The following is a 22,771-nucleotide window of genomic DNA, read 5'->3' on the forward strand; positions in this document are numbered from 1 at the left end:
ATTTCCCTGCCAGTATATTAGTCCCCTTCCAATTTAGGTGCAATCCGTCCTTCTTGTACAGGTCACTTCTACCCCAAAAGAGATTCCAATGATCCAAAAATGTGAATCCTTCTCCCATATACCAGATCCTCATCCATGCATTCATCTGCTCTATCCTCCTATTCCTGCCCTCACTAGCTCCACTAATCCAGATATTACTACCCTTGAGGACCTCCATTTTAAATTCCTGCCTAACTCTGTAATCTCCCTTCAGAATCTCAACCTTTTCCCTTCCTATATCGTTGGTTCCAATGTGGACAATGACCTCCTGCTGGCCCCTCTCCCCCGTGAGAACATCCTGCACCCTCTCTGAGACATCCTTGATCCTGGCACCAGGGAAACAACACACCATTCTGCTTTTTCTCTGCTGGCCACAGGAACGTCTGTCTGTACCTCTGACTACAGAATCCCCTAACACAATTGATCTCGTTGCATTAGAGCCAGTCTCAATACCAGAAACTTGACTGTTCGTGCTATGTTCCCCTGAGAATCCATCACCCCCTACATTTTCTAAAACAGCATACCTGATTGAAATGGGTAAATCCACAAAAAACTCCTGCACTAGCTGCCTACCTCTCTTACCCTTTCTGGAGTTAACCCATCTATGTGACTGTATCTGAGACTTTCCCCCCTTCCTATAACTGCCATCCATCACATACTGTTGCTGTTGCAAATTCCTCATCGCTTCTATCTGTCTCCCCAACCAATCCACTCGATCTGATAAGATTTGCATCCAACAGCATTTATGGCAGATATAATCCGCAGTAACCCTTAAACTCTCTTTAAACTCCCACATCTGATAGGAAGTAGATATGACTGCAAAGGCCATTTTTGCTCCTTCACAATCTACAGACCCAGAAAATAACACCGTCTTATTCCTCTACAAACACTATCCCATGTTAAATTAATAGCTATGGCTTATATTTTAAATTTAATCAAGAGACTTATCTCCAAAACCATATAATCAAGAAAGAATCCATTATACTCACTACTGCAGCTTTTCTCTTGGATAGACTTAAAACAACAATTAACTTATCTGATTCTGTGCTGTGAATTTCGCCCAACAGTTCCTGCAAGGTTAGTTGCGAATTTCACTGTTTGTTAATTTTCTCAGATGTCCAGCGATACACGAAATCAAACCGCAAAGGCGATAACTGTGCAGGCTCTCTCTCTCTCTCTCTCTCTCTCTCTCTCTCTTTCTCTCTCTCTCTCTCTCTCTCCTGCACTGTCCTCACCATGTGCTTCCTTTGTCTGTTCTTCTCCCTTTTAAAACTGCTGTTGTTTTGACTTTTTTTTTCCAAAGTTCCAAAACAAAGCAACAGCATATAAAACAGTAATTGCTGCTCCTGGAATTCGAGGAAATCACCTCCAACACCTAAAATATCACAAAAAAAAGGAGCAGCTCTTACAGCCAGAAATTTTTCCCATCCTCCATCTTGGATTACCCAGAATCCTATATATGGCAAAACTCTTAGCAGCATCAACGTACAGAGAGTTCTCGGTATATAGGTTCATAGTTCCCTGAAAGTGGCAACACAAATGGATAATGTGGCAAGAAGGCGTATGGCATGCTTGCATGCACTGGTTGGGGTATAGAGTATAAAAACTGGCAAGTCATATTATAGACGTACAGAACTTTAGTTAAGGCACATTTGGAATATTGTGTCTAGTTCTATTCACCACACTACCAGAAGAATGTGTAGGCTTTGGAGAGGGTACAGAAAAGGTTTGTCAGGCTGTTGACTGGCTTGGAGGGTATTAGCTAAGGGGAGAAATTGGAAAACTGTTTTTTGCTCGAACTTTGGAGGGCAAGGGGCAACCTGTTCGAAGTTTACAAAATTACTAGAGGCGTAGATAGAATGGATAGTTGGAGACATTTTCCCGGGTAGAAATACCAATTACTAGGGGACATTGGTTTAAGGTAAAAGAGGGTAAGTTTAAAGGAGATGTCAGAGGCAACACAGAGGTTAGTGCCTGGAATGTGCTGTCAAAAGAGGCGTTAGAAGCAAATACGATAGGAATGATTAAGAGGGATACAGACCACATAGAGGGGAAAAGTTTTTAGTTTAGAAAGTCATCATGTGTCGGTGCAGGCTTGATGGACTGAAGAGCCTGTTCCTGTGCTGTAGTTGTTCTTTGTTCTAAAACAGCAATGTTAGCCATGTACGCAGTGATAAATAGAGTGTGGAAGGATGGACAGATTGTTTACCATTAATGGTCAAAAAGTCAAAAGTAAAAGCTCCATATCTGAAAGTACAGTGCATTCATAACAAAATGGATGAACTACTAGTACAAACAGAAATAAATCTCTATCACCAACAGCAATTTCAGGGACAAGTTTGAAAGATTACCAAGGCTGGGATCAAAATATTCAAGGGTAGTTGATAGTTTGAAAGGACTTAATGATAAAGTCCGGGGGAGTGTTCCTGAACAAAAAGATCTTGGAGTGCAGGCTGATAACTCCTTGAAAGTGGAGTCACAGGTAGATAGGATAGTGAAGAAGGCGTTTAGTACGCTTGCCTTTACTGGTCAGTGCATTGAGTATCGGGGTTGGGAGGTCATGTTGCAGCTGTACAGGACATTGGTTGGGTCACGATTGGAGGAGTGCATGCAATTCTGGTCTCCCTGCTATAGGAAGGATGTTGTGAAACTTGAAAGTGTTCAGAAAAGATTTACAAGGATGTTGCCATTGGAGGGGTTGAGCTATTGGGACAAGCTGAATAGGCTGGGGCTATTTTCCCTAGACCGTCGGAGGCTGAGGAGGTTTATAAAATCATGAGGGGCATGGATGGGGTGAACAGCCAAAGTCTTTTCCCCAGGCTAGGGGAATTCAAAACTAGAGGGCATAGGTTTAAGGTGAAAGGGGAAGGATTTAAAAGGGACCTAACGGGCAACCTTTTCACACAGAGGGTGGTGTGTGTATGGAATGAGCTGTCAGAGGAAGTGGTGGAGGCTGGTACAATTACAACATTTAAAAGGCATCAGGGAGGGTTTATGAATAGGAAGGGTTTAGAGGGATATGGGCCAAATGCTGGCAAATGGGACTAGATTTATATAGGACATCTGGCCAGGATGGACGAGTTGGACTTAAGTGGCTGTTTCCATGCTCTATATCTCTGTGACTCTATGGCAGGAAACTAGGAAAAGGGCATTTTGATTAATGAAGGCTGACTTCATCCAGTACTTCAGTTATAAAATCAGTTTGGTTAGAGGTAAGACATAGCAGAGGTAAGAAATGACTAACATTAACTGCTCTGCAGGAATAATGCATAAGTGTTTATGAGAGAGGTATTGCAACAATCAAGAGTGATGTTAATTTTTATATAGGTTAGGCAAATCAGATTGTCAAAGGGAACCTGGAAGATGAGTGTATTCGGGAGTGTATCTCTTCAAAACACATATTCAAGATCCAACCAGGGAACAATGTATTTTAGATTTAGTAATGTGCAATGAGCCAGGATTCATACACAACCTTATAGTATAAATGAGCCTTGTGACCTCATATTAAAATGAGTCTCTTGGCAACATGACCTTAACATCATAGAACATCACATTCAATTTGAGGGTAAGAAGTATGGGTCCGAGACTAATGCAGTGCTGCTCAAACATTTTCTCAATATGACCACTTTATTGCATGAGAGTTCATGTGGCCTCAGAATGAAAGTTTGGGTATGGTTAGCAAGGGTCAAAGAACTCCACTGTACAGAAGGATCTCGGTGTCCTAGTACTTAAATCACACAAAAGGTTTGTATGCAGGTACAGCCAGTGAATTCGAAGACAAATGGAACATTAACATTTATTGCAAGGAGAATGGAATAGGAAACAAGTCAAACATTGCTGTAGCTGTATAGCCTTAGTTGGACTGCTTGTGGAGTACTGGGTACAGTTTTGGTCTCTTCATCGAAGAAAGAGTATTCTGTACTGGAAGCAATGCAAAGAAGTTTCGTGCTACTGATTCCTGGTTCGAAGGGATTATTGTACAAAAATAAATCAAATAGTACAACATCTATTGAAGTTTTGAAGAACGAGAGAATGAAAGGTATGATTCAGAGAGGACCTGAAACTGGGAGGATACTTCCCTTGTGGGAGAGTCTTAAACTAGGAGACAGTCTAAGAATGAGTGGTCTCCCCACTCAAAACTGAGAGGAGAATGATTTTCTGAGTGCAGCTACTCTGTGGAATTCTCTTCAAGCAAAACAAGGGAGTCAAGGGTTATGAGGAACAAACAGAACAGTTAAGTTGAGGTCACTATTACAGCAGCCATTATCTTAAACACTGCTAAAATAAAGAAGTTGAAGGTTTTTGTTTTGCATTCGTCAGAACTAGAATGCAACAAATAGACTTAAACAAAAGGGACACCATTTTATATAGCATGAGAAGTGGGTGCTGATTGGTTGGGCCATCATTAGTATGGAGAGGGAGCCAGAACAGTAACCTGTCAATCTTAACTTCCAGACCAGGCAGGAAGATTCTGCTTGGGCAGAGTGGGTGCCACGGGGATGTAGCAGAGATGGCTGTCTCCACGACTCCTCTTTTTTGAAAAAGATGCAATGTACGTATAGATACCTTTTGCCATGTCGCGCTCTATTTACATATGCAATTTCTGGAATACATATCTGCATCACTCAGTAACTGTGGGTCTGGCTGATGGTCAGAAATTGGATTCCAGAGTAACACTTTGCATCATCCAGATTATATAATAAATAATTTCCAATAGCATATTCTTTTCTGTGGATATTCTTTTCGAAGGCTTGCAAGCACGGGCTGGTTGTGCATAATTCGTCAACAAGATGTGCTGTTTGTTATGGTCCATCAGTCATTGGGTCATGCAGCCTATATACATCACACTGGCACTGAAACCTTTACAAAGTGACTCATTTGTGGGACAGGCAAGCCACCTTTCTGGTTTGACAGCAGCTTGTTAGTGGAGGAAACTGTCCATAGATGTACTGCAGTATAGCAGCACGAGACAGTTAGTTTCACCTGTTATACTGTTTGAATTATTTGAGAAACCTTTCCCTTCCAGAGAAATTGAAGGTCGACTCAGGGTGAAAAGGTGGCAGACGTAGGCACTATCTTCAGTTTTCACTATAGGCGAGTGCAGGGATGGTCAGAGTGATCAATTATCATACCGGATATTGTTTGTGGAGGACGTCAATTAAGAACCTGCAGACATTATGGATCTGAGGTTTTTATGTTCCTACAGAATTGTTTTGTGTATTTGGATGACTGGCTGTTTTTTTGGAGATGTTGATGGTTCTTCAGGCAGCATACATCATCAGAAATGGATTACACTCTTAAATTATTATTTGAACAGCACATGGGAATGGGCCAGATAGTGGGGTTGTGGTAGGAGATCAGCCATGATCTTATTAAATAGCACAGCAGGCACAAAGGACCACGTGGCTTATGCAGCCCTAACTGTATACGAAAATTACATGTTTATCTGAACATTTGCCATTGACACACAGTGTAATCAGTCCTTGGGCAAGAATACAGAAACCACCCAGTCCATACTCAAATACTCTTGCTGCCCTCTTGTGGATGAGATATCAGTCTTTTTGTTCCACAATATTCACATGAGGTCCTTCATAAGAGGTTAGTGGGAGGTTAAAGTAGAGGTTAAAGCGTGTAGGATTGGGGGTAATACATTGGCATGGATCGAGAATTGATTGACAAACAGGAAACAGAAAATGGGAATAGATGGGTCTTTTCTTGAGTGGCAGCAAGTGAGCAATGGGTACTGCAAGGATTTGTACTTGGACCCCAGATATTCACGTTATATAAATAAACTGGATGAGGGAACCAAATGCAACATTTCCAAGTTCGCTAACAATAAGGAACTGGGTGGGATTGAGTTGGGAGATTGATGCAACAAGGCTTCGAGGTGATTTTGACAAGTTGAATGAGTGGGCACATGCAGTACAACATGATAAAATGGGAAGTTATACATTTCACCAAGAAAAAGAGAAAGGAAAATAATTTTGAAAATGAGGACACATTGGGAAGTGTGGATGTACACAGGGATCTGATAGTTCTTCTACACGACTCAATGAAAGTGGACAGGCAGGTGCAAAAAGTGATCAAGAAGGCAAATGGTATATTGGCCTTCATTGTAAGAGGACTTGAGTTCAAAAGCAGGAACGTCTTATGGCAATTTTATGGGGCCCTGGTGAGAACACTCCTGGAGCACTGTGTATGATTTTGGTCTCTCTACCAAGGAGAGGATAGACTTGCTATAGAGGGAGTGCAGTGAAGATTCATAACAGCAATGGCAAGACTATCCTATGAGGAGAGATTGGGTTGACAGGGCCTGTATTCACTACAGTTTAGAAGGATGAGGAGGAATCTGGTTAAAGCAAAATTCCCAACAGGACTGTACAGACTAGATGCAAGGATGATGTTTTCCCAAGTTAAAGTCTGGAACGAGGAGACAGGATATGGCGTCGACCATTTCACGTCTCACTAACTTGATTGAGTTTTTTGAAGTAACAAAAAGAATTGAGAGGGCAGAGCGGTAGACGTGATCTATGTGGACTTCAATTCGGCTCCCCGTGGTGGACTGGTTAGACCAGATGGAGTACAGGGAGAACTAGCCATGTGATACAGAACTGGGTTAAAGGTAGAAGACAGAGGGTGTTGGTGGGAGAGCTGCTTTTAGACTGGAGATCTGTGACCAGCAGTGTGCAACAAGGATCGGTGCTGGGTCCACTGCTTTTCATCATTGATATAAATGATTTGGATGTGAATACTGGAGGCATGGTTAGTAAGTTTGCAGATGACACCAAAATAGGCAGTGTAGTGAATAGCGAAGAGGTTATCTCAGATTTTACAATGAGACCTTGATCAGATCAGCCAATGGGCTGAGGTGTGGCAGATGGAGTTCAATTTAAATAAATGTGAGATGCCGCATTTTGGAAAGGTGAATCAGGGCAGTACTTATACTTGGTGGGAAGGTACTGGGGTGTGTTGATGAACAAAGAGACCTTGGAGTGCAGGCTCATATTTCCTTGAAAGTAGAGCCGCAGGTAGACAGGATAATGAAGGAGGCATTTGGTATGCTTTCCTTTATTGGGGGGTCAGTGCATTGAGTATAGGGGTTGGTAGGTCATGTTGTGGGTGTACAGGACATTGGTTAGGCCAGTATTGGAATACTGCATGCAATTCTGGTCTCCCTGCTTTGGCAATGATGTTGTGAAATTGAAAGGGTTCAGAAAAGATTTACAAGGATGTTGTCAGGGTTGGAGGTTTTGAGCTATAAAGAAGAGACTGAACAGGCTGGGGCTGTTTTCTCTGGAGCGTCAGAGGCTGAGGGGTAACCTTACAGAGATTTATAAAATCATGAAGGGCATGGATAAGATAAAGTGACTAGGTCTTTTCCTGGGGTGAGGGAGTCCAAAACAAGAGGGCACAGGTTTAAGGTGAGAGGGGAAAGGTATATAGAGGAACCCCGATTGTCCAAATGTCGGATTATCTGGCAAGATCGCAATGTCCCGATGCTTGGCTAAACTATGTTGTCCGGCACTCGATTATCTGGAATTCAATTAACCAAATGAAATACTCTCCGCCCATGTCCTTCAGACAATCTAGGTTCCTCTGTAAGAGACCTAAGGGGCAACATTTTCACACAAATGGTGGTGCATGTATGGAATGAGCTGCCAGAGGAATTGGTGGAGGCTGGTACAATTACAACATTGAAAAGCCATCTGGATGGGTATAAGAATAGGAAGGGTTTAGCGGGATATGGGCCAAATGCTGGCAAATGGGACTATATTGATTTAGGATATCTGGCCAGCATGGATGAGTTGGACCAATGGGTCTGTTTCCAGGCTGTCCAGGTCTATGACTGTATGACTCTCTTTTAGAACTGAAATGAGAAAAAAATGTCCTCCCTCAAAGGGGAGTGAGACTATGAAATCCACTACCACAGAAGGGTTCATACCAACTCAATAAATATATTCAAGAAAGAGACAATCATATTTTCAGATTTTAGAAGACATCAGGATGTATGAGGAGAAGGTGGCAACATGACATTACGATAGAGGATCAGCTGTGGCCAGAATGAATGGCAGAGCAGACTCAAAGGGCCAAATGGCCCGCAACTGCTCCTGATTTCTATGTTTCTATCCTGCACAAAGCCAAAAGCTATACCACAATGTCCACATTCTGAGACAATTGTATTACAGACCATTTCTGCAGGAGAATCAATTTAAAAAAAATGGTTTGTATCAGGACAGAAAAAAAAAGACTAATTCATGCTTCAGTTTTATCACATCGCTTAATGTCTTTCAGATGTAGACAACGGTGGTTTTGCAGGAGTGGTTGCCAATAAGGAAATGACTATCTTGATTCTAAACACACATTACATGAACATTGCCATATGTTTGGAAATTGGCAAAGCTTGTTGACCATGTTGCAATTTTGCATGATCACATTGCATTTCAACTGGACATCAGAGAATACTGCAAAAAGTACTCAATACACTTACACACACCATTGCAACCTCTATCCAATATGTTAGTGTGGGGTAAACCCAGTGTAAAGTTATACCACCTTTGGCTACCTCGGTCTTCATTTCCCTTCCATAACAATTTTAGAAAAATCAGGCGACTTAATTGAAAAGTTATAAGATTCTGAGGGCACGTGACAATGCGTATGATGAAAATATATTTCCTCTTGTGGGAGAATCTGGAACTAGGGGGTCAGCGTTTAAAAATAAAGGGCTCCATTTAAGACAGAGAAGAGGAAAGCATTTTTCTCTCAGAGGGATGAGTATGTTTAGAATTCCCTTCCTCAAAAGGCAGTAGATTCAGAAGCTTTAATTTTTTTTTTAAGGCAGATGTAGACAGATTTTTTTTCCCCAAGTAAATAAAAGATGCATTCATGTGGTCCTGAGGGAATTGATTAGATTCCCTATAGTCTGGAAACAGGCCCTTCGTCCCAACAAGTCCACATCGACCCTCCAAAGAGTAACCCACCCAGACCCATTTCCCTCTGACTAATGCACCTAACACTATGGGCAATTTAGCATGACCTGACCTGCACATCTTCGTGCCTGTGGGAGGAAACCCACGCAAACACGGGGAGAATGTGCAAACTCCACACAGACAGTACCAGAGGCTGGAATCAAACCCGGGTCCCTGGTGCTGTGAGGCAGCAGTGCTAACCACTGAGCCACCGTGTCACCCTACTTCATTCTTACTAATGTTACAATTCTTCTTACCATTCCTTTGTAGAGAAAATCAGTCAGTCAGTCTCATTCCCCTGAAATTCCACTGTTTTTAATCTCCTTTTTATCAAAAACTTGACCGTTTTTCTCTTTTCCCTCCTCACCTTGTCCCCCATTACACCACCATTCACTCCCCAGCACAGGACTGTAACTTGGACATCACTCATTCTTACCCCAAAACCATCATGCTGCTGCCCTGCCTTCCTGGGCTTAGATAAATTTATAGATAATCTGCGTGACCCTCATCCTTTTTTGAGAAGATATTCATCACATGCATCCTCATGACTGATGGGCTGTAGTAGAATAATATCGAAAAGTGTGGCGCTGGAAAAGCACAGCAGGTCAGGCAGCATCGGAGCAGCTGGGAAGGCAACAGGTAGATGTGGGGGAAGGGGGGTGATGGTGATAGGTCGGAGGGGAGTGTGAATAGGTGGGAAGGACAGTGTTCAACCTCACTCCCACCCTCCTATTTACCTCTCAGCTCCCTGATGAAGGGCTTACGCCCGAAACGTCAATTCTCCTGCTCCTCGGATGCTGCCTGACCGCCTGCTGTGCTTTTCCAGCACCACACTTTTCGACTCTGATCTCCAGCCTCTGAAGTCCTCACTTTTTCCTATAGCAGAATACTTCCAGCTCCTCTAACCTAACTTGTAGCTGAATTCCCCATCCCCAGAACTATTCTTCTAAATACCTTCTGCACCATCTCCAGGGCCTCAATTCCTTCCTCAAGAATAATGATTAAAATTGTGCTAAAATGCCAACTGTGCTTCAGTAGAGATGCTGGATGTAGGTTTGCTTGCTGAGCTGGGAGGTTCAACCGGAACTCTATCAACAAGCACATTGATTTGGACCCCATTTACCACCCTCTGAGAAAAAGAACAGGAAATGACATCACCATAGGAAATGACATCACCAACACAAGGAACTCCAAACATATGAATAGAAAGCAGGAAACACCAGCAGTGCTTCGTCCGGAGGCTCACTAAAGAGGTTACCTAGTATGGTGACGAAATGTCTGAAAATAAATCTTCCAGCTCAGTGAGCAAACCTACATCCAGAACCTCAACCCGAGCTACAAATCTTCTCAAAAGTGCTTGAGTAGAGATTACACAGATTCAGCATAACTTCTCATTACTCCCATTCATGATGTCCAAGATCTCTTATACTTTGCTAACTACTCTCTTAATAGGTCTTTCCATCTTGAAAGATCTATTCACATGTGCCCCCCACACCACCTATGCAACGTTATTCTGCCCCAGCAACCTCATTACATAATAGACTCTCATCACACTCAATAAGTCACTCACATCCCCGCTGTTAGCATCAATAAGAAATTGCAGGATCAGTGTTCCGAGTAGATATTCATTGAGGTCAGGAAGACAAAAATGGCAGAACTGAACTCCAGCAATAACATTTGCAATTTCTAGGAACAGCCCTGCTTTGTTAAGCAGAAATCGTGGCAGGTCTGGCAGCATCTGTGAAGAGGGACACGGATTGAACATCAAGTCCAATGCGACTCTTCTTCAGAACTTACTTAGATTCAAAACATGAGTTCTGTTTCTCTTTCCACAGATGCTGCCAGACCTACTGAGTTTCTCCAGCATTTCCTACTTTTACCTCAGGTATTCTACTTTTATTTGATTGCTCCAATACAGAACCCTGGGTAGTACTGATTTCAATAACAGATCGGAAACAGCCTTAGGGATATTAACGATCATGGGAAGAGGGAGCACTATATTTTTTTTAGTTGACTCATGGGATGTGGGCTATGCTGGCTGGGCAGCAGCAGAGAAGGAGGTGGCGAGCTGCCTTCTTTAACCGCTGTAGTCCATTCAGTGTAAATACCGCAACAATGCCATTGGGAAAGGAGTTCCAAGATTTTGACCAAGAGACACTAAAGGAACAGCAATGTATTTCCAAGTCAGGATGGTAAGTGTTTGGAAGGAAACTTAGAGGGGTGACATTGCCAGAAATATCTGCTACCTTATCCTTTTGGATGATAATGATTGTCAAGCATTGCCAAGCTTCTTGAATGTTGTTGGAACTGCATTCATCGAGGCAACTGGGGAGTATTCAATCACAGATTTGCTTCTTGTAGACTGCGGATAGGCTTTGGGGCTTCAGGAGGGGTGTTATGCTGTCAGATTCCTAGCCCTTGACCAACCCACAATGGTAACTCCCAGAGGTTGATAGTGGGAGAATTCAGTGATGGCGATGCCACTGAATATCAAGGAGTGATGGGTAGATTCTCTCTTGTTGGGAATGGTGATTGCCTCACACTTGTGTTGTGCAAATATGACTTGCCACTTGTCAGCCCAAGTCTGGATATTGTCCAGGTCTTGCTCAAACTGGACATGAACTGCTTCAATATCTGGGAGTCACAAATGGTGCTGAAATATTGGTGAGTGCACAGTTAACATCCTCATTTCTGATAAATGGAGGGAAGATCATTGATGGAGGAGCTGAAGTTGGTTGGGCTCTGAAGGAACTGGAACTGAGGTGATGGACCTCCCAGAACCACAACTATCTTCCTTTGTACTGCTATGTACGGCAATACTTAGCAGAGTGCCTTACCTCCTCATTCCCATTGACACTAGGTTTGCTACAACCCCTGGATATCACACTCGGTTAAATGCAGCCTTCATGTTGAATGCAATCATTGGCAAATTATCTCGAGAGATTAGCTCTTTTGTCCACATTTGAACCAAGGTTATAATGATGTCAGGAGCGGAGTGGTCCAAGCGGAATTCAGCGTGAGCAGATTATTGCTAAGCAAATGCAGCTTGACAGCACTGTTGATGACACCATCTTGAGTTTCCTGATGATTGATAGTGGACTTTTGGGGTAGTCGTTGGTTCTCTCCTGCTTTTTGTTTACAGGACATACCTAGACAATTTTCCACATTGTTGGGTGGATGCCAGTGCTGCAGCTGTACTGAAACAGCTTGACTTGGGACATAGCAAATTCTGGAGCTTGCATCTTCAGTACTCCCACTGAGGGCCATAGTTTTTGCAGTTTCTAGTGCCTCTAGGCATTTGGAAGTCATGTGGAGTGAATCAAATTGATTGAAAAGCAGCATTTGAGAGGCTGAGGATCTTTAAGAGATATTGCAAACTGCCAATGTAAATTGTGCATGGCAGTGTTCCTACCATAAATCTTTATGAGTGGCACAGTGGTTAGCACTGCTGCCTCACGGCACCAGAGACCCAGGTTCAATTCCCACCTCAGGCAACTGTCTGTGTGGAGTTTGCACATTCTCCCCGTGTCTGCGTGGGTTTCCTCCGGGTGCTCCGGTTTCCTCCCACAGTCCAAAAAAAAAGGTGCTGGATAGGTGCATTGGCCACGCGAAATTGCCCGTAGTGTTAGGTGAAGGGGTAAATGTAGCGAAATGGGTCTGGGTGGGTTGCTCTTCGGAGGGTCGGTGTGGACTTGTTCGGCTGAAGGGCCTGTTTCCACACTGTAAATAATCTAATCTAAAAAAATCCTTTTGGAACATTAATAATCACCATTTATTCCCACATTTTGCTTTCTGTGCTGAATTCAACTGCTAACCCATTCAGCCTTTGATCCCTGACTTCACATTTTCTGACTTTATTCATCAGTCTATCAGAAACAACTTCACTGAAGATCTTTTGAAAATCCTGAAAAGTTGCACTGACTGAAGCACAATTATCTATTCTCTTTGAGCAAGCAAGATTTTCACTTTGAATAATAGTCAACATGGATTTTAAATGGGCTCCTCTCCAGATGTACTTGTATTCCCTCCCTTAGTATGATCTTCACTATTTTCTTATCACAGACATTAAATTGATAAGTCTTTGATTCCCTGGACAAGTTTATTCCTGTTCTTAAATATACATACTTTGTTAGCTGTCTGCCAGTCCTCTGATATTGTACATTTCTCCCCCAAGAATTTATTTAATAGGTCTGCTAAGTATCTGCCATGTCTTTCCTGAAGTATTTTTAAATGCAGATGTGTAATCCATCTGGACTTAAGGTTTTATCCTCTTCAAATTTGACCAGCTTATTTAATATATCCTTCTGTAACATTTAAAATACCTTGATCTCATTACTCATCTTTTCATCCAATGTCTATCTCTTTTCTATCTCTCTGGCAAATACCAAAGCTAAATAATCATTTTATTTCTGTCAGCTCTATCATTTTATCCAATCTATCTAGTAATAGTTTATCATGAACAAAGTCTCATTTGTTTTATTAATGCGCATGTAAAGTATTTTAATTGCTTTTATGTTTAGCTATGACATTGTGATGGACTCCATTTGAAGCAAACCTTTCTTGTTTTGTGTAGCTTTTATCTCATTAAAATTGTGTTTTAAAGTCCTAATGCACAGTTTTAAACACAGTAATGCACAGGGAGACTAGTCTTTCAAATCACTTTTATACTTCTAAAAATAATCAGTCTCTGTCCACACAAACTCCCAGCATGTAAAAGAATTTGCAATGTTCAATTAATCAGGGAAGAAACCAGAAGATCCATTGCTATATCAGTCAGACAAGGCTCCTAGCATGACTTGGCTCAACTCATAAACATGCATTCCAAAGTCAAGTGTGGTGCAAGGTAGGACTCCTTGGTAATGTTGGGGTCTAGATTAGAGTGGTGCTGGAAAAGCACAGCAGGTCAGGCAGCATCTGAGGAGCAGGAAAACTGACGTTTCGGGCAAAAGCCCTTCATCAAGAATTTTGCATGAATCATCAATTTTCCTGCTCCTCGGATGATGCCTGACCAGCTGTGCGTTTCCAGCACCACTCTAATCTAGATTCCGATTTCCAGCATCCACAGTCCTCACTTTTGCCTCCTTGGTAATGTTACAAGCTGTTCTGTCTTTGACCTCAGTCAAAGGGGTCAGGTGTTTTCATACAAGCAGAGACAGGAGTAAACAGGCTGGGCTTTTACCATGTCCAATGATAAAAGACTCCGGAGGTAGCTTGAAACAAAAACAAAATCTGGAGAAACTCAGCAGATCTGGCAGCATCTGTTGAGAGAAAGCAGAAGCAATATTTTGGGTCCAGTGACCCTTCTTCAAAATGCTTGATACTGTTTTCAGTCTGTTTGCCCAGATTTTTTCAGTTAAGGGTTGATCTTCAACAAGATGACATTGCTTTGTCCTGTAAAAGTATGCACCAAGTGCAAACAGTATGGTTCCGTGAAAACAACCATAAGATGCAAGGTCCTTCAATTAACAGAGGTTTGGACTGAGAAACTGTCTTAACATGAGCTATTCAATTCACTAATAGTTCAGAAATAGTCTTTAAGCTACCAGCTATCATGGAAAGAGACAGCACTATGCACCACTGTTGGGGTGAGGATATATGAGGTGGATGGCACTATTTTACCATTCTTCTATTTTACTTAGTAGATCTGACAAATTTGTTCGAAAATGTACCTACCTTCATTGCTCCCAAAGCCTGAAATATTAAGGCAATCCTTGTTGGTGTAAGGGCTGCTAGCATCACATTAAATCTCACACTTTTGTCTGCAATAGGTGACTCATACACTCCATTCTCAGATACAGAACCAAACCTGTGTGATGAAAGCAGAAAATGCATCTTGAGAACTTGCACATGTATTGTGCTTTTCAAAGCTCTGGCCTTGAAGGCTTTGTTCACTGACAAATTACCATTTCAGTCAAGTGTTCCCACTCAATGTCCCCTTTCAATGTCTCTCAAATCAATACTGCACTGCTTTTCTGTGATCTTAACTACTTCCACAACCCCATAACCTTCCCCATGGCAAGTCTGGTTTTAAACATAGCGCTCTAGAAACTGAGCTGAGGTTTCATGAATAAAATCCATAATGTCAGAATAATAACTACTATCCTTCAATGGATTAAATACAATTCACAGGTATACCACCAAAGAACATGAAGAGTCAGGAGACCATTCGGGCTATTGATGCCTCGTTTCTGCAGTTGATGCTGTCCCATTTTACCCATCATCAATCTTGGGGATGGCAGACAAAGGAAAAAGGATGCTGCAATTTCAAGAATCCTGAATGACTGCTCCATGATATAATCAAGAAAATCTGAGGAAACAGGTTACCCATAACTAATGTGCCAAACTTCTTCATCTCAACTCACCCAAATATGCATTGCCTTCCAAAACCAGTGGCTTCCTAAGTGATCAGTATTCTGACATTTGCACCAGTAACCAATTCCAAGGCAAGTCCTTGATAAAAAAAATACCTCTTTTCATCTACCCAGCAGTTTTCTCTTCTATCTAATATACCTACCTTTCAACCACAATATCATTAATCCATTTCATGTACCTGATTGAAACACATCAAGTTATTTCTCAAATGTTAGAATTTTATTTTGGTCTCTCCCAGAGATTCTATTACTCCAAAGCGAAGTATTATGACGATCAAGGCCAATCTTCATAAATACAAGATTGGAATTCATGGATTACCTTTGCTCCCAACCTCAGTTCTCTCCACAATCTCATTAGCTATCATCAAGTTTAGGAATTATTAAAAAAAAGGTGCACCAGTTTTACATTTTATTCCAGAAATACATACTGCATACAACTATCTGCTCTCCCTATCTCCACCTCTCATTGATGTCTCAATATAAGCCACACGATTGATTTCACTCAGTCACTTTCCTGTTCAATAATTTTCAAGAATAGTTATCCTAAAATCATTCAGCCTATTATGGCTATCATGGCTCCTTAGACATAGATAGCCAATTTATTTTTCAAATTTACACTGAGAACTACTTAGAGTCATAGAGTCATAGAGATGTACAGCATGGTAACAGACCCTTCGGTCCAACCCGTCCATGCCGACCAGCTATCCCAACCAAATCTAGTCCCACCTGCCAGCACCCGGCCATATCCCTCCAAACCCTTCCTATTCATATACCCATCCAAATGCCTCTTAAATGTCGCAATTGTACCAGCCTCCATCACATCATCTGGCAGCTCATTCCATAGATGTACCACCCTCTGCGTGAAAAAGTTGCCCCATGGGTCTCTTTTCTTTCTTTCCCCTCTCACCCTAAACCTATGGCCTCTAGTTGTGGACTCCCCGACACGAGGGAAAAGACTTTGTCTATTTACCCAATCCATGCCCCTCATAATTTTGTAAACCTCTATAAGGTCACCCTTCAGCCTCCGACGCTCGAGGGAAAATAGTCCCAGCCTGTTCAGCCTCTCCCTGTAGCTCAAATCCTCCAACTCTGGCAACATCCTTGTAAATCTTTTCTGAACCTTTTCAAGTTTCACATCATCTTTCTGATAGGAAGGAGACCAGAACTGCACGCAATATTCCAACAGTGGCCTAACCAATGTACAGCCGCAAAATGACCTCCCAACTCCTGTACTCAATACTCTGACCAATAAAGGAAAGCATACCAAATGCCTTCTTCACTATCCTATCTACCTGCGACTCCACTTTCAAGAAGCTATGAACCTGCACTCCAAGGTCTCTTTGTTCAGCAACACTCCCTAGGACCTTATCATTACATGTATAAGTCCTGTTAAGATTTGCTTTCCCAAAATGCAGCACCTCGCATTTATCTGAATTAAACTCCATATGCCACTTCTCAGCCCATTGGCCCATCTGGTCCAGATCCTTTTGTAATCTGAGGTAACCCTCTTCGCTGTCCACTACACCTCCAATTTTGGTGTCTTCTGCAAACTTACTAACTGTACCTCTTATGCTCGCATCCAAATCATTTATGCAAATGACAAAAAGTCGAGGATCCAGCACCGATCCTTGTGGCACTCCACTGGTCACAGGCCTCCAGTCTGAAAAACAACCCTCCACCATCAACTTTGAGTCTTCTACCTTTGAGCCAGTTCTGTATCCAAATGACTAGTTCTCCCTGTATTCCATGAGATCTAACCTTGCTAATCAGTCTCCCATGGGGAACCTTGTCGAACGCTTTACTAAAGTCCATATAGATCACATCTACCGCTCTGCCGTTATCAATCCTCTTTGTTACTTCTTCAAAGAACTCAATCAAATTTGTGAGACATGATTTCCCATGCACAAAGCCATGTTGACTATCCTTAATTAGTCCTTGCCTTTCCAACTACATGTACATGCTGTCCCTCAGGATTCCCTCCAACAACTTGCACACCACCAAGGTCAGGCTCACCGGTCTGTAATTCCCTGGCTTGTCTTTACTGCCCTTCAGAGCACACTACATTTAAAAAAAAATTCTCATCTCCCATCTGATCCTTTTGCCAATTAATTTACATCCATTCCTCTATAGTGACCAACCCTCCCAGCACAGACATGAAATAAATATGGAGAAATCATCAAAAATATATTTATTCTATCAAAGCAAAATCATTAGCTCTGCTGTAGATGACACAATGGCTCAATGGTTAGCACTGCTACCTCACATCACCAGGGATGTCGGTTCGATTCCAGCCTTGGGTGACTGTCTATGGGAAGTTTGGATATTCTTTTCTGTTCTGCGTGGGTGTCTGCTGGAAGATCCAGTTTCCTCCCACAGTCCAAAAATGTGCAAGTTATTTTGATCGGCCATGGGAAATTATCCTGTAGTGTCCAGGGATGAGCAAGCAAGGTGGGTTGGCCATGGTAAATGTAGAGTTAAAGGGATAGAATGTAAGAACAAGAGCAGGAATAAGCCATCCAGCCCTTCGAGCCTGCTCCGCCACTCAATAAGATCATGACCAATCTTTTCATGGCCTCAACTCCACTTACCCACGTTTTCACCATATCCCTTAATTTTTTTACTTTTCAAAAACAGTATCTACCTTCACTTTAAAAGCAATTACTCAAGTAACGTCAACTACTCCCCTGGGCAAGGAATTCCATAGATTAACAACCCTCTGGGTGAAGAAGTTCCTTCTCAGTTCAGTTCTAAACCTGCTTCCTCTAATCTTGAGGCCCAGCCCTCTTGTCCTAATTTCACCTACCAGTGGAAACATCCTATCTATTTCTATTTTATCAATTCCTTTCATAATTTTACATTTTCTATTAAGATCCCCCTCATTCTTCAGAATTCCAGTGAATATAATCCTAAACTACTCAGCCTCTCCTCATAAGCCAACCCCCTCAACTCTGGAATCAACCTAGTGAACCTCCTCTGCACCCCCTCCAGCACCAGTATATCCTTTCTTAAGTAAGGAGACCAAATCTGCTCATAGTACTCCAGGTGTGGCCTCACCAGCACCTTGTGCAGCTATAACATTATCTTTTTGCTTTTAAACTCAACCTCTTTAACAATGAAGGGCAAAATTCCATTTGCCTTCCTAATTACTTGTTGTAACTGCAGATGAACCTTCTGTGATTCATGCACAAGGACACCCAGGTCCCTCTGCAAATCCACATGCTACAACTTTTTAACCATGCAAGTAATAACCTATTTTGCTGTTACTCTGACCAAAATGTATAACTTCACATTTACTAACACTGTATTCCATCTGCCAGACCTTTGCCCACTCACTCAATGAATCTATGTTCCTCTGCAAAGTTTCACAGTCCTCTGCATACTTTGCTCTGCCACTCAACTTAGTGTCATCAGCAAATTTTGACACTATACATGTGGTCCCCAACTCCAAATCATCTATATCAGTTGTAAATAATTGCGGTCCCAACACCGATCCTTGAAACACACCATTAGTCACTGATTGCCAGCCAGAATAGCACTCATTTATCCCCACTCTTTGCTTCCTGTCCATCAACCAATCCTCTATCCATGCTAATACTCTACCCCAACATCATGCATCCTTATCTTATGCAGCAGCCTCACGTGCAGCACCTTGTCAAAGACCTTCTGGAAATATAGATACACAACATCCACTGGGTCCCCGTTGTCCACCTTGCTTGAAGTGTCGTAATAGAATTCCAAAAGATTAGTGAAGCATGACCTGCCCTTCATGAACCCATGCTGCGTCCGTGAAATGGGACAACTTTTTTCAAGATGCCCTGCTATTTCTTGCTTGATAATAAACTCAAGCATTTTCCACACTATAGAGGTTAAGCTCACTGATCTATAATTCTCCATCTTTTGTCTACTGCCCTTTTTAAACAATGGTGTCACATTTGCTATTTTCAAATCTGCTGGGACTGCCCCAGAATCCAGCGAAGTTTAGAAAATTACCGCCACGTCACCTGCTATTTTTTTCCGCCATCACTTTTAGTACCCTGGAATGCATTCCATCAGGGTCAGGAGACTTATCTATCCTTAGCTCCATTAGCTTACCTAACACTAACTCCTCCATAATAATAATTGTTTCCAGGTCCTCACTTAAGGATGGTGTCTGGGTCTAAGTCTGGGCGGGATGCCCATCAGAGGTTCAGTGCAGACATGATGAGCTAAATGGCCTCTTTCCACACTGTAGGAAAGAAAGATATATTTATAGAATGGTCTTTCATCAAATACTACTTAGTGATACTGTTGAAGGGATAAACATTGACTAGGAACCAGGGAGAAACTCCACAGCTTTTTAAAGTAGCGCTGTGGAATAGTTTAATTGCCCTCAAGAGGGCTGATGGGATCTCAGTTTAACTTACCAATCAAAAATGGTGCTTCCAACAGTTTAGCACACCACCAGTAGTGCACTGGATTTTGTGCTCAGGTCTCCAGAATGGAACTTGAATTCTAACTCAGAATTGACAATGCTACAACTGATCTTTGGATTACAGAAGAACAGTCCCAGCTTCTCTTGTTCCACAATGATGTGCCTGGTTGGCTAGGTCTTCTTGTATTTCTGCAAGGTTTCTCTAGAAGTCACATCCCTTTCATGGGCATTCCATTAACTAAAGCTATTTTCTAATCCCTTTATTGCTATGATTTGAAAGTATTTGCCATACTTTAGGCAAACATTTCCTATTTTTACTAATTCACTGGTCAAAGAGAGCAGTTGCTTCCTGAAGTAGAATTTAAAACATTTATAATGACTATTTTGGATAAAGTACATTTTAGAAGCAGAGACAGCAAAAACGAGTTGTTAACTACTGTTGCCAAAAAGACCAACTTGCTTTGCAATAATTTGGGATGATCAGTCCATTACAACAATAGCTACACTTCCAAAAACAAAATGCTTTATTGGCTCTCAATTATTTTGAAACAGCTTGAAGTGGTGAAAGGTAAAACAGAAATGCAAATAAATCATACACAGTCATAGTCATAGAGTGACAGAGCATGCAAACAGACCCTTTGGTCAACTTGTCCATGCCGACCAGGTTTCTCAGACTAAACTAGTCCCATTTGACTGAGTTTGGCCCATATCCCTCTAAACATTTCCTATTCATGTCCAAATGACTTTTAAATGTAACTGGATTTGCATCTACCACTTCCTCTAGCAGTAAGTCTTTCTCTCTTTATATCTACTAACTTCAACCAATTAACTAATATATTACTTCAAAGGGAAGCAGGAACCCAAAATAATGGATCTGCACAAATCAGGAAATATAAACTGTAAAAGGTAGTTCTTCAATTAGCTAAGGCATAGAGTTAAGAGCTGGGGAGTTATGCCAGAACTGCATAAAACGCTGGTTAGGTTAAAACTGTGCAGTTCTGGAATCCACACTGTAGGAGAGATATGATTGCACTAGAGAGGGTGCAAAAGAGATTTACCAAGATGTTACCTGGGCTGGAAAGGTTTAGTTATGAAGAGAGATTGCATCGAAGGCGACTGCTTTCCTCGGACTAGGGAAGACTGCATGGGGTCACGATTAAGATGTATAACATTATAAGGAGCATAGATAGGGCAGAAGGATCAATGACCAGGGAGCATAGATTGAAGGTAAGGGGCAGCATTTAGATAGGATGTGAGGAAAAGTTTTTTCACCAAAAGGGTGGTGGGAATCTGGAAGGGTAATTGAGACTATAAACCCCATAACATAGAACATAGAACATTACAGCGCAGTACAGGCCCTTCGGCCCTCGATGTTGCACCGACCTGTCATACTAATCTGAAGCCCATCTAACCTACACTATTCCATGTACGTCCATATGCTTGTCCAATGACAATTTAAATGTACTTAAAGTTGGCAAATCTACTACCATTGCAGGCAAAGTATTCCATAACCTTACTACTCTGAGTAAAGAAACTACCTCTGACATCTGTCCTATATCTATCACCCCTCAATTTAAAGCTATGCCCCCTCATGCTCACCGTCATTATTCTTGGATAAAGGCTCTCCCTGTCCACCCTCTGATTACCTTATATGTCTCTATTAAGTCACCTCTCAACCTTCTTCTCTCTAATGAAAACAACCTCAAGTCCCTCAGCCTTTCCTCGTAAGACCTTCGTAACATTTAGACACACGTTTGTGATGCCAAGGCACACAAGGCGATGGGTCGTGTGCTGATAAATAGAATTAGAATAGCTAGCTACATGATTTTGACAGGTGCAGACTCGATGGGCTGAAGGGCCTTTTTCTGTGCTGAAGATCTCTATGCCTCTAAAGGCTAAAAGAGATTTATTTACTCACACAGTCAGTAAAAATTCCTACATATAATATACTTTTACAGAGAAGAGGAATGAAGAAACACAAACTTGTCAAGGAGATTTTCTTTTGGAATTCGAACGTTGTTAAATACTAGAATCCCATTATCAACGCCATTTAGACCTGAGGAACAGGGAAGGGATGGTGGGAGGAAATAAAAAGAAAACAAAACACGTTAGCATTGTACCATACCTTGGAAGTTCTCACAGTTACTCTGTTGTAAAATAGTCTGTGCCCTTCCCAAAGGAATTCAAACTACAGGCCTTTTGAAAAATGAAGTGGCAAAGGAATGCAAGGTCGGTCAATTTCTCGGCTGCACTACACACAACCATACAATGGGCAGATCTGCCCAGATCTTCCCATCAGGATCGGAAACGCTATTTCCAACCCTCATTGGATAACAGAAAATACACTTACCTAACAAGGAGTTCACTATGTGAGCTTCAAAAATTCAATGAGTGCTACTAAGTTCAAACATTTACAACAATTAAAACCTAAAAGAATGGGTTCCCACATCTGCAGCAGTTCATTCTCAGTGTCAGAGAGATTAATGGATGGTCATTAATACTGAGCACATCAGCAAATGAATTTCCAACTACTCCAGTCATAGATAAATTTAGCAGGTCCTTATATGGCTGCGAAACTCTCTTTTCTGCGTCACTTTTTCTAGTGTGAGCTTGGTTCTTAACAACTATGTCAGTACAGCAATTTCACACAATTCAATTAAGTTAACTTACATCAGCGAGATGTCATTTTCACAAAATCTAAACAGGAGAGTATAGCTCACAGTAACCTTTGGATTCCAGTGTTTAACAGCATATCTACCCCGTGTCTGACATTATTGTCAAGATAAAGATTAAGTGTTTTTGAAAGCAAGCTGTGGGCTGTTAAATTGTCCTGACTCTGCATCAAAACATTTGCCAACTCACCCTCTTTGTGCATCATGTCAATTACTGTGACTCCTGGGTGCATGTTGCCTGCATCATCTCGAACAGGCACAATAAAACAGTGAGGCCCTGGACACAAAATAAAACAAATATAAAAATAAGCT

The 22,771-nt window shown here is 41.8% G+C and overlaps 1 protein-coding gene across 1 annotated transcript in view; it reads right to left on the minus strand.

Annotated features, from left to right (window-relative positions):
* Positions 1-22,771, minus strand: part of acoxl (acyl-CoA oxidase-like) — a 392,592-nt gene that overhangs the window by 335,224 nt on the left and 34,597 nt on the right. Inside the window, exons 7-9 of the mRNA XM_072551478.1 lie at positions 22,650-22,736; positions 21,771-21,843; positions 14,679-14,811 (exon numbers count right to left, since the gene is read on the minus strand). Of these exons, the coding sequence (XP_072407579.1) occupies positions 14,679-14,811; positions 21,771-21,843; positions 22,650-22,736 (293 nt within the window). The remainder of the gene's footprint in view (positions 1-14,678; positions 14,812-21,770; positions 21,844-22,649; positions 22,737-22,771) is intronic.

Source organism: Chiloscyllium punctatum, chromosome 3 (assembly GCF_047496795.1).
Source record: "Chiloscyllium punctatum isolate Juve2018m chromosome 3, sChiPun1.3, whole genome shotgun sequence".
Lineage (NCBI taxonomy): Eukaryota > Metazoa > Chordata > Chondrichthyes > Orectolobiformes > Hemiscylliidae > Chiloscyllium > Chiloscyllium punctatum.